General features: G+C 39.0%; 1 protein-coding gene across 1 annotated transcript in view; it reads left to right on the forward strand.

Moving 5' to 3' along the window:
• Window positions 1–13,172, forward strand: part of LOC129645831 (24-hydroxycholesterol 7-alpha-hydroxylase) — an 83,658-nt gene that overhangs the window by 45,634 nt on the left and 24,852 nt on the right. Inside the window, exon 8 of the mRNA XM_055571273.1 lies at window positions 5,198–5,331. Coding sequence (XP_055427248.1) covers window positions 5,198–5,331 — 134 coding nt within the window. The remainder of the gene's footprint in view (window positions 1–5,197; window positions 5,332–13,172) is intronic.

The following is a 13,172-nucleotide window of genomic DNA, read 5'->3' on the forward strand; positions in this document are numbered from 1 at the left end:
TTTATCTCATGTATTTTTTTTTAATCCTAGTGTGTTCTTTGAACTTTTGTACACACTTTGCCTTTAAACAAGCTGTTGAAAGACAACTTCTGTGAAGGAAAACAACCTCACAACACAGAACAGCAGTCAAAACTGGGAATTCTTGCTTTCAAAAGTAAAGAGGTGGTAGAATGTGCAGGGACGCACTCTTTAAATTTCAGTGGAGCTTTGTTTTGTGTTGTTTTAGCTGCTCAACATTCCGGATCTTAGTTCCCAGACCAGGGATCATCAAACCCAGGCCCCCTGCAGTGGACACACAAAGTCTTAACCTCTGGACCACCAGGGAAATCCCTTAGTAACATCCCTTATGCTTTGCTTCTCTTCATCTTTCTGTGTGTCTTTCATTTGTGGGGAAGCACGGAGCCTCCTCAGTCGGTGTTCAATCCCACCTTCTGATTCAGTCGCCTCAGAATTATGTCTCGAAAGATCTGAGTGACTCAGCAAATGCCTGTCATTCTCCCTTTTTCTCAAAACATGTGTTATTTTCCCCAAATTATTAGTTAAATCTTGATGTAATGGTCCTTCAGGACTATAGGAACAGAATTTTTGTATCTTATGTATTTATTTATTGGGAGAGTGAGCATGTGTGTGTGTGTGAGGGGGAAGGAGCCTGAAATATGAAGGAGACAGAGGAGTCATCTCTCAGAGAAGGACCTGCTTTAGTGATTCCATTTGATTCATATTCCTTTTTTAAGTCTAAGAAATCATATATTTTATAATTAATTTTGGAGTTTAATTTCCTTTCTCTCTGCCTGGCTACATGCTACTCATCCTTCCAGGCCTAGCTGAAACTTTAGCCCTAGGCAAGAAGGGATGAACGCCACTGACACTCGAATTCACTCTTAAGAAACTTACGTTGTAGTTATTTGTAACCAGATATTATTTTGTGTCCTTGTGTTCAAACTCGTTTAATATAATGACGGTGTCTTTCTCATTCGTTTCTCGTCTCTGGGAGGTGATGGGACACAGTGAACAAGTATAAGAGCTTTCAGTGTAGACAGACATGGGTTTGAAGGCCGCCCTGTCACTTTGAAGCTTCTCCTTGAACACATGATCACTTCATAGAGGGCAGATCGTGATGAGGAGTAAATGAAGCGGTCCAACATGTTGGTGGCTTTAGATAGTCAAAAATTAGTATGATTCTCTTCCTATCTCTTACAGCACCTATGTTTGGGCTCGGAAGTAACAGATACAAAGCACATTTATACTGAGTGAATAAATGGTTGAAGTAATAGAATTTTAATCTATTCTACATCCTTAACAAATGTAAATCACAGTTACTGCATTCTAACCTGCTTGTCATCATGTGTGCAGAATCCTAAAACTGTACATAACAGTTTAGAAATGTTCTTCGCTATTTCTGAACTCAAGAATTATCCTTTCTTTTATTTGGTTTCCAATATCCTGTTATTGGTTTGACTTCTATTGCATTTGTGCCGAGAACAAAACAGATGTCTTCTACATTTTACCCTAAATTGCCCATGGTTTCTTCCCTGGCAGTCTTTTATACTGGTCCCGGTCTCCATTAGGCACTAGCCCTTCTGATGATTACCTTGGCTTTCTTCCAAGTGGAGCCTTCTAATTTTAGAGTCAAAACACTGGAAGAACAAACCACAGATGTGCATTGAAATATGCACAGTATGGGTACAGAGCTATTTCTAAGAGTTATAATAAGAAACATCTTTAACCTGAAGATGTTGTTTGGAAACAGCATCTCTCCCTTTCTTTTTCTTTGTCTAGTCTGGGAATCCTACCTTATTTTTCCTACCTCACACTGGGATTTGAGAAACTAAAAATATCTTATTAAAACATTTATTTTCCAAGTGTACTCTGCATCTCTTCTACAATGGCAGGTCATAATAGATTTTAAATATTATTTTCAATTCAGAGCAAGCTTTTGTTTATTATATAATACAAAACATTTTTTGCACTTTATAATTCAATTAGTCTCCTAAGAATATTTCAGAAGAAAAAAAGAAAACAAAACTTTTCTCCAAAAGAAAGTCAGAAACTTGACTATTACTGGAGTCCAAACTTTTTCAAGGCCAGAATTATGGCTGTCTCAAAGTAGGTAAGTCACTTTGGAGTCACAAAGATCTGATTTTAAACACAAATTCTGACCCTTGGCAGTCATTTATTCTTGATTAAGTAGAGAAATCTTTATTTTCTATATCCTATACCTGCAGTAAAATAAAACACAGAAAATACTAGAGGGATTGTTTAGTGAATTTATCTAATGTAGATGCTCTAGATACATTTTTCAAGAGAAAACTCTTATTTTAAGTAAGATTTAGAATCTGAATTGCAGATTGCGTGCTAAGTCCCTTCAGTCATGTCTGACTCTGTGTGACCCTATGGACTGTAGCCTGCCAGGCTCCTCTGTCCATGGGAATTCTCCAGGCCAGAACACTGGAGTGGGTTGCCCTCCTCCAGGGCATCTTCCTGACCTAGGGATCAAACCTGCATCTCGTATGTCTCCTGCATTGGCAGGCAGGTTCTAAATAGATTTTTAAAGAGAAATGTCATATTTTAAGTAAGATTTAGAATCTGAATCGTAGATTATCACTGATCTATTTGTAATGTCCATTTGGCAAGGGCCCTTCTTGCTGGGGTCACGTTGGTTTCCAAGATAAAGGTGAAATTGTTCTGAATCCCCTCCAAGAATTCTAGGAATCTCTGGAAGAAGTGGGGGAGGCGGCCGGAAGTGGAGGCCTGTGCCTCTCAGAGCTTCTCTTGATTTTCAGTCTCTCGTTTCCTAATTTCTCCCCTCCCACTGTCTTTTCCTTTCTGGATGTTCTGCCTCTTTTCTGAATCTCACTGCCTCCTGGACACACCCAGGTCTGTATTTCCCCAAGTGTTAACTTATGGTATGTGTTATCTGACTTTATTAAAATATTGAAAATATGGGACAAGGAAAGGGAAAATTGTACAGTAGTCAGAGCAGCTTAAAAGCGAGTGTATGACGTAAAGTTGAATTTTCTGTTCTTGAAAGTTTCGTCCGGCATTTCTCCCATGGTGAGTCTTCTTCTAGTGCTTGTGCTTATGCCCAGTCACTCAGCTGTGTCCGACTCTTTGCAGCCTCATGGACTGTAGCCCACCAGGCAACTCTGTCCCTGGGATTTCCCAGGCAAGAATACTGGAGCGCGTTGCCACTTCCTACTCCAGGGGAATCCTCCTGACCTAGGGATCGAACTGTGTCTCCAGAGCGTTCCTTAGCCTTCTACTAGGTTGCCGGTCACCTGCCAGGTAGCTGGGTCTGCTCTTGTCTTGAAGCCCCTCCAGCCCCGTCTCACTTTCTTGAGACTCCAGCAGCCCCAGTTCCCTTGGGCCTCTTTGGCACAGACATCGATTCTCCCTTTGTCTCGTGTTTCCACCACAGGGCTAATGTATAGCCATATTTATTAGACGACTACATCAATCTTCTAATATAGGCCATTAGGCAGTGCTTTTCTTTTCCCTTTGTCTTTCTTTTTTTCTTTTTTTGAACTCAAGGAAACTGGCGGGCTACGGTCCATAGTGTCACAAAGAGTCAGACAGGACTGAAGCAACTGAGCGCGCACACGTGCACATTCTGAAAGAATCTCAGATCCCCTCTTACATTTTTAAGTTGATGTTCTCAAGTTTGTTATCCTGCATTTCAGTACCCTCCCTGCTTTTAACTATCTTCAAATATCTTACGTCTCACAGAATGGTTTCCTTGTCTGCATGGAAACCAGTTATCCGTGCTCCTCTCTTATGGCCTGGACTGAGTGTATGGCAGGAATACCTTCATGGTTGTAACCCTGGTGGAGCCCGACTCAGCTCCTGGGACTTGTTCAGTGCTCAAAAATCTGTCAAGTTTAGTGGAGTGTATAGAGGCCCCTATGGGGATTAATAGAATCAGGGCTCAAACAAAAACCCTGGTTCCCAGACTCTGCTAAGCAAAAACATTTGCTTCTGACTCCTTGGGAATTCCACATGTACTGACTGAGAAGGTTTCCCAGGCAGCACTCACCCAGCCCTCTCCCTCAGGATGGGCTGACTGTAGAACAAGCCTTATCTAGAGTCAGACAGATGCGTCTGGAGACCCGCATTCCACTCCCAGACACTGGTTCCCAGTACAGTTGGGAGGCAAATGTGAAAGTTGACTTATTCAAACTTACCATGTTGTTGAATTTATTCAGCATACACTGTCAAAATGGAATGCTGAGTTGTTTCAAGTAATTTTCAAAGTGTAAACATTTTACTTAAAACACCATTAATTAAATTGTCTCATTTGATCAAAGGCCCTGGCCATATGTCGGTCCATAAAAAGACCAACTCAGGTGCCTTCAACCTAAATATTAGTTCAGGTATACAACTTACAGTAGGAATGTTTGATGCAGCTATGTTTGGGAAGCTCATAATTCCAGATGAAACATACATGTGCCATCGCCCCTTTCTTAATATTTTTTTTGCACCCTCTGAAATGTATGATTAAATGATTAAAAAACAAAAGCAAAAACAGAAACAGTTCAGCAAGGAAGAGATAAGAGAAGAAAGTCAGGCGGCGTCTCGCATCTCTTACTTTCTACTTTCTTTAAAATTTTATTTGTTTGGCTGTGTCTGCTCTTAGTTGTAGCACACGGGATCTTTAGTTGTCACTTGCAGGAATCTTAGTTACGGCATGCGAATCTTAGTTTTGGCATGTGGGATCTAGTTCCCTGACCAAGGATCAAGGCTGGTCCCCTGCATTGGCAGTGCACAGTCTTAGCCATTGTACCACTAGGCAAGTAAGACCCTTACTTTGTACTTTTGATGCCTGTCTTTTATTGCTCTTTCCTTAAGTGAAATGAAAATTTGGACAAGAAATAATGAAATGAATAAACTTGAACTCTTTTCTGACAGGGACTATCTTAGACATTTGGTAGCCATAGGACTTGTAAGAACCAAGGTTGATACCAGTCCATTACACTACAGTAATCATCACTGGTTTAGTTTTTTATGCCATCCATTTTATCTTGGTAAGAATAAAATGATAAAAAGAGATAATAAATGGCTAAACTTGATATGCAAAGATAATAGTAATATTGACACTTGATGTCAGAGGCAGTTCTTAAACTACGTTGAAGACCTTACATAAAATCACTTTCTGGCCTCTTTAAATCCTTTTTTTTTTTTTTTTTAATTCTCTTTGCAGGTAAAGATAAGATTAAAGTGTCTGAGGACGACTTGAAGAAACTCCCTCTAATTAAATGGTGTATTTTGGAAACCATTCGTTTAAGAGCCCCTGGTGTCATCGCTCGAAAAGTGCTGAAGCCGGTTAAAATTCTGGTGAGCTTTGATTTTGTTTTATTTATTTATTTATTTTTTTTAATTTTATTTTATTTTTAAATTTTACATACCTGTATTAGTTTTGCCAAATATCAAAATGAATCAAAATGAATGATTTTGTTTTAAAATAATGAACCTTCTAGAAAAAAAGTGGATACTTTATCCATTTGTTTGTTAGATACTTTCTCAATTTCCATTAAATACTGAGTGACACAGAAACAGGTTACTAGTAAAAGTTGTGCAGCAACATTTTGTTAATATGGGTATTTATCTGTTGGCAAATATTTCAGCTAAAACACAACCCTTTTGTAATCACTTTGGCTATGTGGTTCTGTATCAGAATTAGTATAATCCTATTTCAACAAGCAGGTAGGTTGGAAAATCTCTTCTCTGTTGGACCAACCTATTCCTCAGCTGGAATAGGTTGGGGAATTGAGGGCATGAGGAAGGTCCTTTAGGATAACTGGAAGACTTCAGGCCCCAGTTCACAGTTACAGGTACGCAAAGCAGGAACGCCATGGGTAGCTGCAACTGATGTTAGGAATTAAATACGGAGTGAGGTCCTTTCTATGGGCCAAGCAGAATTTTCTCAAGTGCACCAGAAAAGGTATGTACGTATGGCAGATGTTTAGTTCCATATACAGTGAACCAATCAGGCAGAACAAAATAATCTTTTTTAGATGATTGACTTGGGGCCTGAATTATCCAGATAGGTTGTATTTAGTCAGCCCTCCATTTATATTAGCTTTGTTTATACACAGCTTGAGAGTGCCTGGATTTAAATGAAGAAAATTTTGTGGTAGTAGAACACAAAAGAGACAAAAAATCCAAATTTTATACAAGTTGCTACTTGCTAAATACAAAGGAAATGTAGTTTATTTAACTGATCTTATGCAAATTGTAGCATTGAGTTTTAAAGGGATTTTTAACAGTTTTTGCTTTTAAATAATCAAAGTATTAATTATATTAGACTATGGATATAAATGAATGTATATTTAAATATGTATAAATCTAAATATATATATAATTTGTATAATAAATATATAAAAATTTATTTATATAATAAAAATATACATATTGATTGGAAATAATCAAACAACTTCATGCAGTTAAGTAGAACAATGTGTTCATCACTCTGAATATTACTATTCAATATACGTGTTATTGAATTTTTATTAAGCCTTATTTATATCCTGGCCAGTAGATAAGTATCTGAATTGCAGAATAGTTAATTGTCTGACAAAGACAAGTGGATGTTTGTTTTTATTGTTATTTTAAGCCTACCGATCCTATACAAATTCTGTTAGATCTATACCTGAATTTTTCTGCTATTTCAGAGTTTAGAGGAGAAAAAGACCATAAAGAGAAGCTAAAAGAAGAAATTAAAAATTGCTTAGAATCTCACAAGTCAGAGATAACCACTGTGAACATTTTGATATTATTGTAATTTTAGAATTTTGTCCTGTAGTATGTTCATTAAAAAATAAATTGAGGTTACACCAAGCTAATTTTCTCACAACTTACTTTTATTTTATTTAATAATAGATCCAAAATAGTTTTTTAATCAATAAAAGACATTTATGTCATTTTGAATTACAGCATAATCTAATATTGAATATATGGACACCAAATAAATTTTTAGATCAGTTCTCTGTTCTTGAATATGTATGTGGTTTCCATTCTTTCACTATTATAAACAGTGTAAAGATGAACATTCCTATAGCTAAATATTTGTGCACATTACTGATTATCTTCTTAGTATAAATGAATACAACTTGGTTCTTTTAAACATCAAATATTCTCTGAAACAAAGTAGAATATCTTTGTTGAATATATTAACATGTTCCCAGGAGTTTGGACCATAAAAACATTCACAGATGGGATCACCTATGTCTTGACCCATTGGTCAAGTTTCCTTGCTATGAATTCTAGAAGTATTCTCCATTGCTGTTTCCTAATGGAGTCTGAGCAGGATATATATTCTTGCTCTCGTAATTACTTCTTTATATATTTATATATATATATATATATATATGAATAAGTGAGAATGGACAGACTTTATCTACTTTCTTTGGTTTGCTCTGTTCCGTCATTCTCTTTATTATGCCACCTTTCCAAAATTCTTAAGCTTCTACTTGTGCTCTCTATTCAAGGTTTCATATTTAGTACCAGGTTAATCTGCAAGAATACCTAGGAAAGAAAGTGAAAGAAAAGAAAGTGAAAGAAAAGAAAGTGAAGTCGCTCAGTCGTGTCTGACTCTTTGTGACCCCACAGACTGTAGCCTACCAGGCTCCTCCGTCCATGAAATTTTCCAGGCAAGAGTACTGGAGTGGGTTGCCATTTCCTTCTCCAGGCGATCTTCCCGACCCAGGTATTGAACCCAGGTCTCCTGAATTGCAGGGAGAAGATGCTTTACCTTCTGAGCCACCAGGGAAGCCCCACCTAGGAAAAAACTAACCAAAAAATGTGTTGGAAAATATGAATAATTAAGGAATATTAGTTATATTCTCAAGGTATTAAAACATGTAACAAAACTATAGTAATTTAAATGGCATGATACTGGTGTCCGACCTGATAGTCAGGTCAATATAACAGACTAGATAAGTAACAAAGACACAAGCCATGCAGAATATATAATATTGGATAGATAAATCTTTTTAAGTCCCTGAAGAAGAATGAGATTCATATATGGTTTGGGATGATTGGTTAACAATGGGTATTTTTTTTTTTTTTTTTAGCTTCTAGAATAACAGTTCTCAAACTTTTTGACCTTATGGCCCCTTTCTACTTTACAAAATTATTAAGAGCCTCAAAGAGCTTTTGTGTATATGAGTTATATCTATCAATATTTGCTGTATTGGAAAATAAAGCTGAGAAATTATTAAAATGTTTATCTAGTTGTTGTTGTTCAGTCACCAAGTAATTCATTTTAAAAATAAGAAACCTAATACATGTTAAAATAATAATGTGGTTTTATGAAACATGACTATATTTTTCAAAACACATAAAAAATAGAACAGCATCATTTCAAGTGTTTGCAAAGACAACTGAATTCCCATATATGTGTCTGCTGTCAATCTGTTGTGATATATTGTTTTCTACTGATGGAAATTAAAAAAAATTCAGCTTCCCACAGGCATGTAACCAAAAAAGAAAGGAGTATTTTATTAGCCTTTTTCAGATATCTTTGTTGCTATTTGATTCTACACTAAAACTCAACAGAGATACTTTTTTAAGTTTGTTGCAATCTGAAATTTTATCAATGAATTTTTTTGGTACTTAGTTACATTAAAATACATTGGCCTGTCATGCTTCCCTGGTAGCTCAGTCAGTAAAGATTCCACCTGCAATGCAGGAGACTGCTTACAAGGCAGGAGACCCGAGTTCAATACCTGAGTTGGTAAGATCCCCTGAAGAAGGAAATAGCAACCCACTCTAGTATTCTTGCTTGGAAAATTCCACGGGCACAGAAGTCTGTGGGAGTCCATGGGGTCATAAGAGTTGGACACCACTTAGTGACTGAATGACCTCCACCATCCTATACTTTGAATAAGTCTTTTATTCAGGAATGATTTTTGATCTAGCTGATTCTCTGCAAAGGTCTCGGGACTCCCAGAAGACCTACCCCACCTTTGAAAGCCACTATTGTGAAGAGAGGGCTTCCCTGATAGCTCAGTTGGTAAAGAATCTGCCTGCAATTCAGGAGATCCCAGTTTGATTCCTGGGTTGGGAAGATTCACTGGAGAAGGGATAGGCTACCCACTCCAGTTTTCTTGGGCTTCCCTGGTGGCTCAGCTGGTAAAGAATCTGCCTGCTATGCAGGAGACCCTGGTTCTATTCCTGGGTTGAGAAGATCCCTGGAGAAGGGAAAGGCTACCCACTCCAGTATTCTGGCCTGGAGAATTCCATGGACTGTGTAGTCCATGGGCTCACAAAGACTTGGACACAACTGAGCACACAACTTTCACTTCACTTCACATGAATATCATTTTGGAGAGAAGAGGGCTTCTTAGGTTTAGGATTAATCAGTGAAACCACAATGCAGATGAACAGACTGTACCATATCAAAATTTAACATGTCCTATTAAGTATAACCTAAATTAAATGTAAGCCAAAAACTTAAGAATGAATATCAGTATAAGCACAATGCAAGTGTAAATGATTTTAGTATTTAATGAATCACAGATCAATAAGTAAAGCACTAATATTACATAGATTACTGAGGGTAGGACATGACACAAATTTTATGGGAGAAAACAACTTAAAGTGAAAAATACTCAGCTAAGACATAAATTCTTGACCAGCAATAAAAAAGAACCTATTTAAAATGTCAGGTTAGCAGATAAGAGGGCAATGAAATTGATACTCTCATATATTGCAGTTAGAAACATATCTTGCTACAAAATTTGAGGGAACAATTAAGCAGTATGTATGAATAGCCTTAGATACTCAGAAGACATAGGACATGTATATTCTCATGTCTTCTGAACATCTTTGTTAAAAGATTTTATATGAACAGTGCTTTGTGAAAGAAGATACTTGTGATAGCATTATTTGTTATAGAAATAATAGTAGAAAATGATTGGTTAAGCATCCATTGGAAAGAAAATTGTTTTATATGAATATATAATATAAAAATAATACTTATGCTATAATATCAAGTGAACAAAGTAAGAGTCAAAAATTATTCAATAGGGACAAAAATAATAATATGTGTATACTGGGTTCATTTATGCATTTGTAAATGATACATATCAGTATATATAAATAATCGACTTCCCAGGTGGCCCTAGTGCTAAAGAACGTGCCTGCCAATGCAGGAAATGCGGATTCCATCCCTGGACTGGAAAAATCTCCTGAGGTAGGAAATGGCAACCCACTCCAGTATTCTTGCCTGGAAAATTCTGTGGACAGAGGAGCCTGGCAGGCTACAGACCATGAGGCCACAGAGAGTCAGACACAACCGAGCGACTAAGCACACACACATATATAAACAATAAACTACATTTAAAAATAACAAAAACCTAAACTGCTGTTATTAGCTAAAAGTACTGGAGGGAAGTCTAGCCAGTTGATAACTGTCTTCTGTTGCCAGAACTCTGGTTGCTTTCTATTTTTTCTATTTTCCTGAATTTTCCCAAGTGTCTAGAGAGCAGTTTTTTATTATACAGAAGAATACACTTTTGTAAAGTACTTTTTTGTAAAGTACTTTTTCTTTTTCTTTTTTTTTAAGCAGCTCACACCAGCTAAGCTTCTGGCTCAAGAGCTAGAGAGAAAGAGTGTGCTTTTTGGGGTCGGGCTCCTCTGATGGATGCTTTGCCTTTACAGGACTCTACTCTTCTTGAAGTAGAGTCTGCATTCCTTGCACCACTTTAGATGTTGACATCCTTCTTGATTTACAGCAGAGACTCCTTCTCTTTGCTCATCAAGAAAGCTCATCTCTGGACTAGCAGATGAAGTTCATCTGATCTCACGGCATCCCTATGGGGTGGGCTGGTCAAGATCACTTTGGCTTACCTGACAGGTGCAATTATTGCAACACAGAGAAGTTGTGACTTCCACTTCCTCGTGATCTGTGCCGAGTCTTCTGACTGTTTCGTCTCTCCCTTGATCTTTTTTTTCATCTGCCATGTTGCAAGGACAGGACCGTTTGGACCGGACATGATGATGTCCATTTGCTCAGATGGTTCCTTTGCTACACCTGTTTCTTACATCCTCCGCACTCCCTCATCCACCTACCATTTGCTGCAGCAACAGGAACTTCTTTCTAGTCTCCTCCCTGTTGTTAGTATGACTGCTGTTCCTGAGGTCCTTCTGAAGTCTTCCTCTACCGGCCTGCTTTGTGGGCTGCAGCCGTCAGTGTCTATGACATGATGCTAGGTCAGCAGCCACTAAAGGGAGCTATGAGGGTGGGGAGGGAAAGGTGGCGGCTGCCCGGACTGGACACCTGGCCCAGGGCGGCCCCTAAACATATCAGGGCCCTCCCCAGCTGACTTCAGAACCAGTTGTGATGCTTCTAGCCTCAGTTCCAACAGAGGTAGAGTGAACACACAGGACTGGGATCTCACAGGTCTCTTTCCACTTTAAAGATGGTAAGAGGACAGAAGCAAATGCTTCCATCTCTCCTCATTTTGATCTAACTCTCTAGCAACCCTGGTACCGAAACCACCAGACTCAAGTACTACTCAGCTCCCATGGGAACCAACAGGGGTCTCTTGGGTTAAACAGTGACGGCCCCCTCCCCTCCTCTGTCCACTCCCTGCTTCCATAAAAAGAGATGTTTTTAACTGGAAGATGCTGCTATTCTAAATACGTAGATTTCAGGTAAGTGTTTTGCAAATACCTTGAGAAGACTTAAAACTCTGCAGGATTAAACAGGTGTGGCTTCTGCCGCTTGGCACAGGGAGTTACTAGTAAAATATCTTCACCTCAGTAGAGGTGATGGCTCTCTAGCCATCTCACACCGTGCAGGAGCTCTTTGTCCTCTGGCTCCTAAAGAAGGTGATATAAAGATGATTATTTTTATAATTTTATTTTATTATTTATTTTTGGCTGCACGGGGTCTTCATCGCTGTGTGCAGGCTTTCTCTAGTTGCAGTGCATTGGCTTCTCATTGTGTAGCGTCTCTTGTCGTGGAGCACGGGTGAGTAGCTGTGGCACATGAGCTTAGTAGTCCCACAGCACATGGGATCTTGGATCAGGGATCAAACCTGTGTCTCCTGCGTTGGCAGGCAGCTTCTTTATCACTGGACCACCAGGGAAGTCGTATAAAGATGATTTTGTGAAACAGTGTTTAGTTCTCAGGCTACAGTCCAAAGAGTCGCAAAGAGTCAGCCACGACTGAGTAACTAAGCGTGCACATGTTATGTATCAAGAAAACCTATTATAAGGTGAATGGAGAAGGATAATGCAGACTCTGCTGCTTCGAGAAACATAATGTTTATCATCAGTTTCACAACCACCAACACCTCAAACGTGAAACAAACCCAATAAGCACACAGCACTTGCTTTGTCCTGTGTCTTCCTAATCAGTTGTCTTCGACTTCTTTCTGCCCTAACTGCTGCTGCTGCTGGAGTCAAACAGAATTCTCTGCCCCTTCCCTGACACTGTCATCAGCACTCCCAATGACAGGATACTCGCTACCCCTGTTCTCAGTGCTAATATGGCCAGTGTCCTGTCTCAGAGTTAGTCTTTTCTGCTCCAGAACCTCAGAATCCACTGTGATGTCCATCATCAAGGCCACATGCTGCAAACCCCAATGTGTGCGCACATGCTAAGTCACTGCATTTGTGTCTGACTCTTTGCAACCCTATGGACTGCAACCCACCAGGATCCCCTGTCCATGAGATTCTCCAGGCAAGAACACTGGACTGTGTTGCCATGGCCTCCTCTAGGGTATTGACCCAGGGATCAAACCCACGTTTCCTGCATTGTCAGGCAGATTCTTTATCACCAGCTCCACCTGGGAAGCCCAATATCAAACATCAAAAGCTGCATTAGAGTATGTCTTAGTTGCTTAGTTGTGCCCAACTCTTTGCAACCCCAAGAACTGTAGCCCACGAGGCTCCTCTGTCCATGGGGTTCTCCAGGCAAGTATACTGGAGTGGGTTGCCATTCCCTTCTCCAGGGGATCTTCCTGACCCAGAGATCAAACCTGGGTCTCCTGCACTGCAGGTGGATTCTTTACCATCTGAGCCACCAAGGAAGACCTCACATTAGAGCAGACCTAAACTAATAAATATAATACTAAAATTTTCACATTTATCTACTATCTTCCCCCATGTAACCAAAGATATATGTATGTTTAACTAATCATCAGAATTAGACATAAGTAATTGCC

This window comes from Bubalus kerabau, chromosome 3 (assembly GCF_029407905.1).
Source record: "Bubalus kerabau isolate K-KA32 ecotype Philippines breed swamp buffalo chromosome 3, PCC_UOA_SB_1v2, whole genome shotgun sequence".
In the NCBI taxonomy this organism is placed as follows: Eukaryota; Metazoa; Chordata; class Mammalia; order Artiodactyla; family Bovidae; genus Bubalus; species Bubalus kerabau.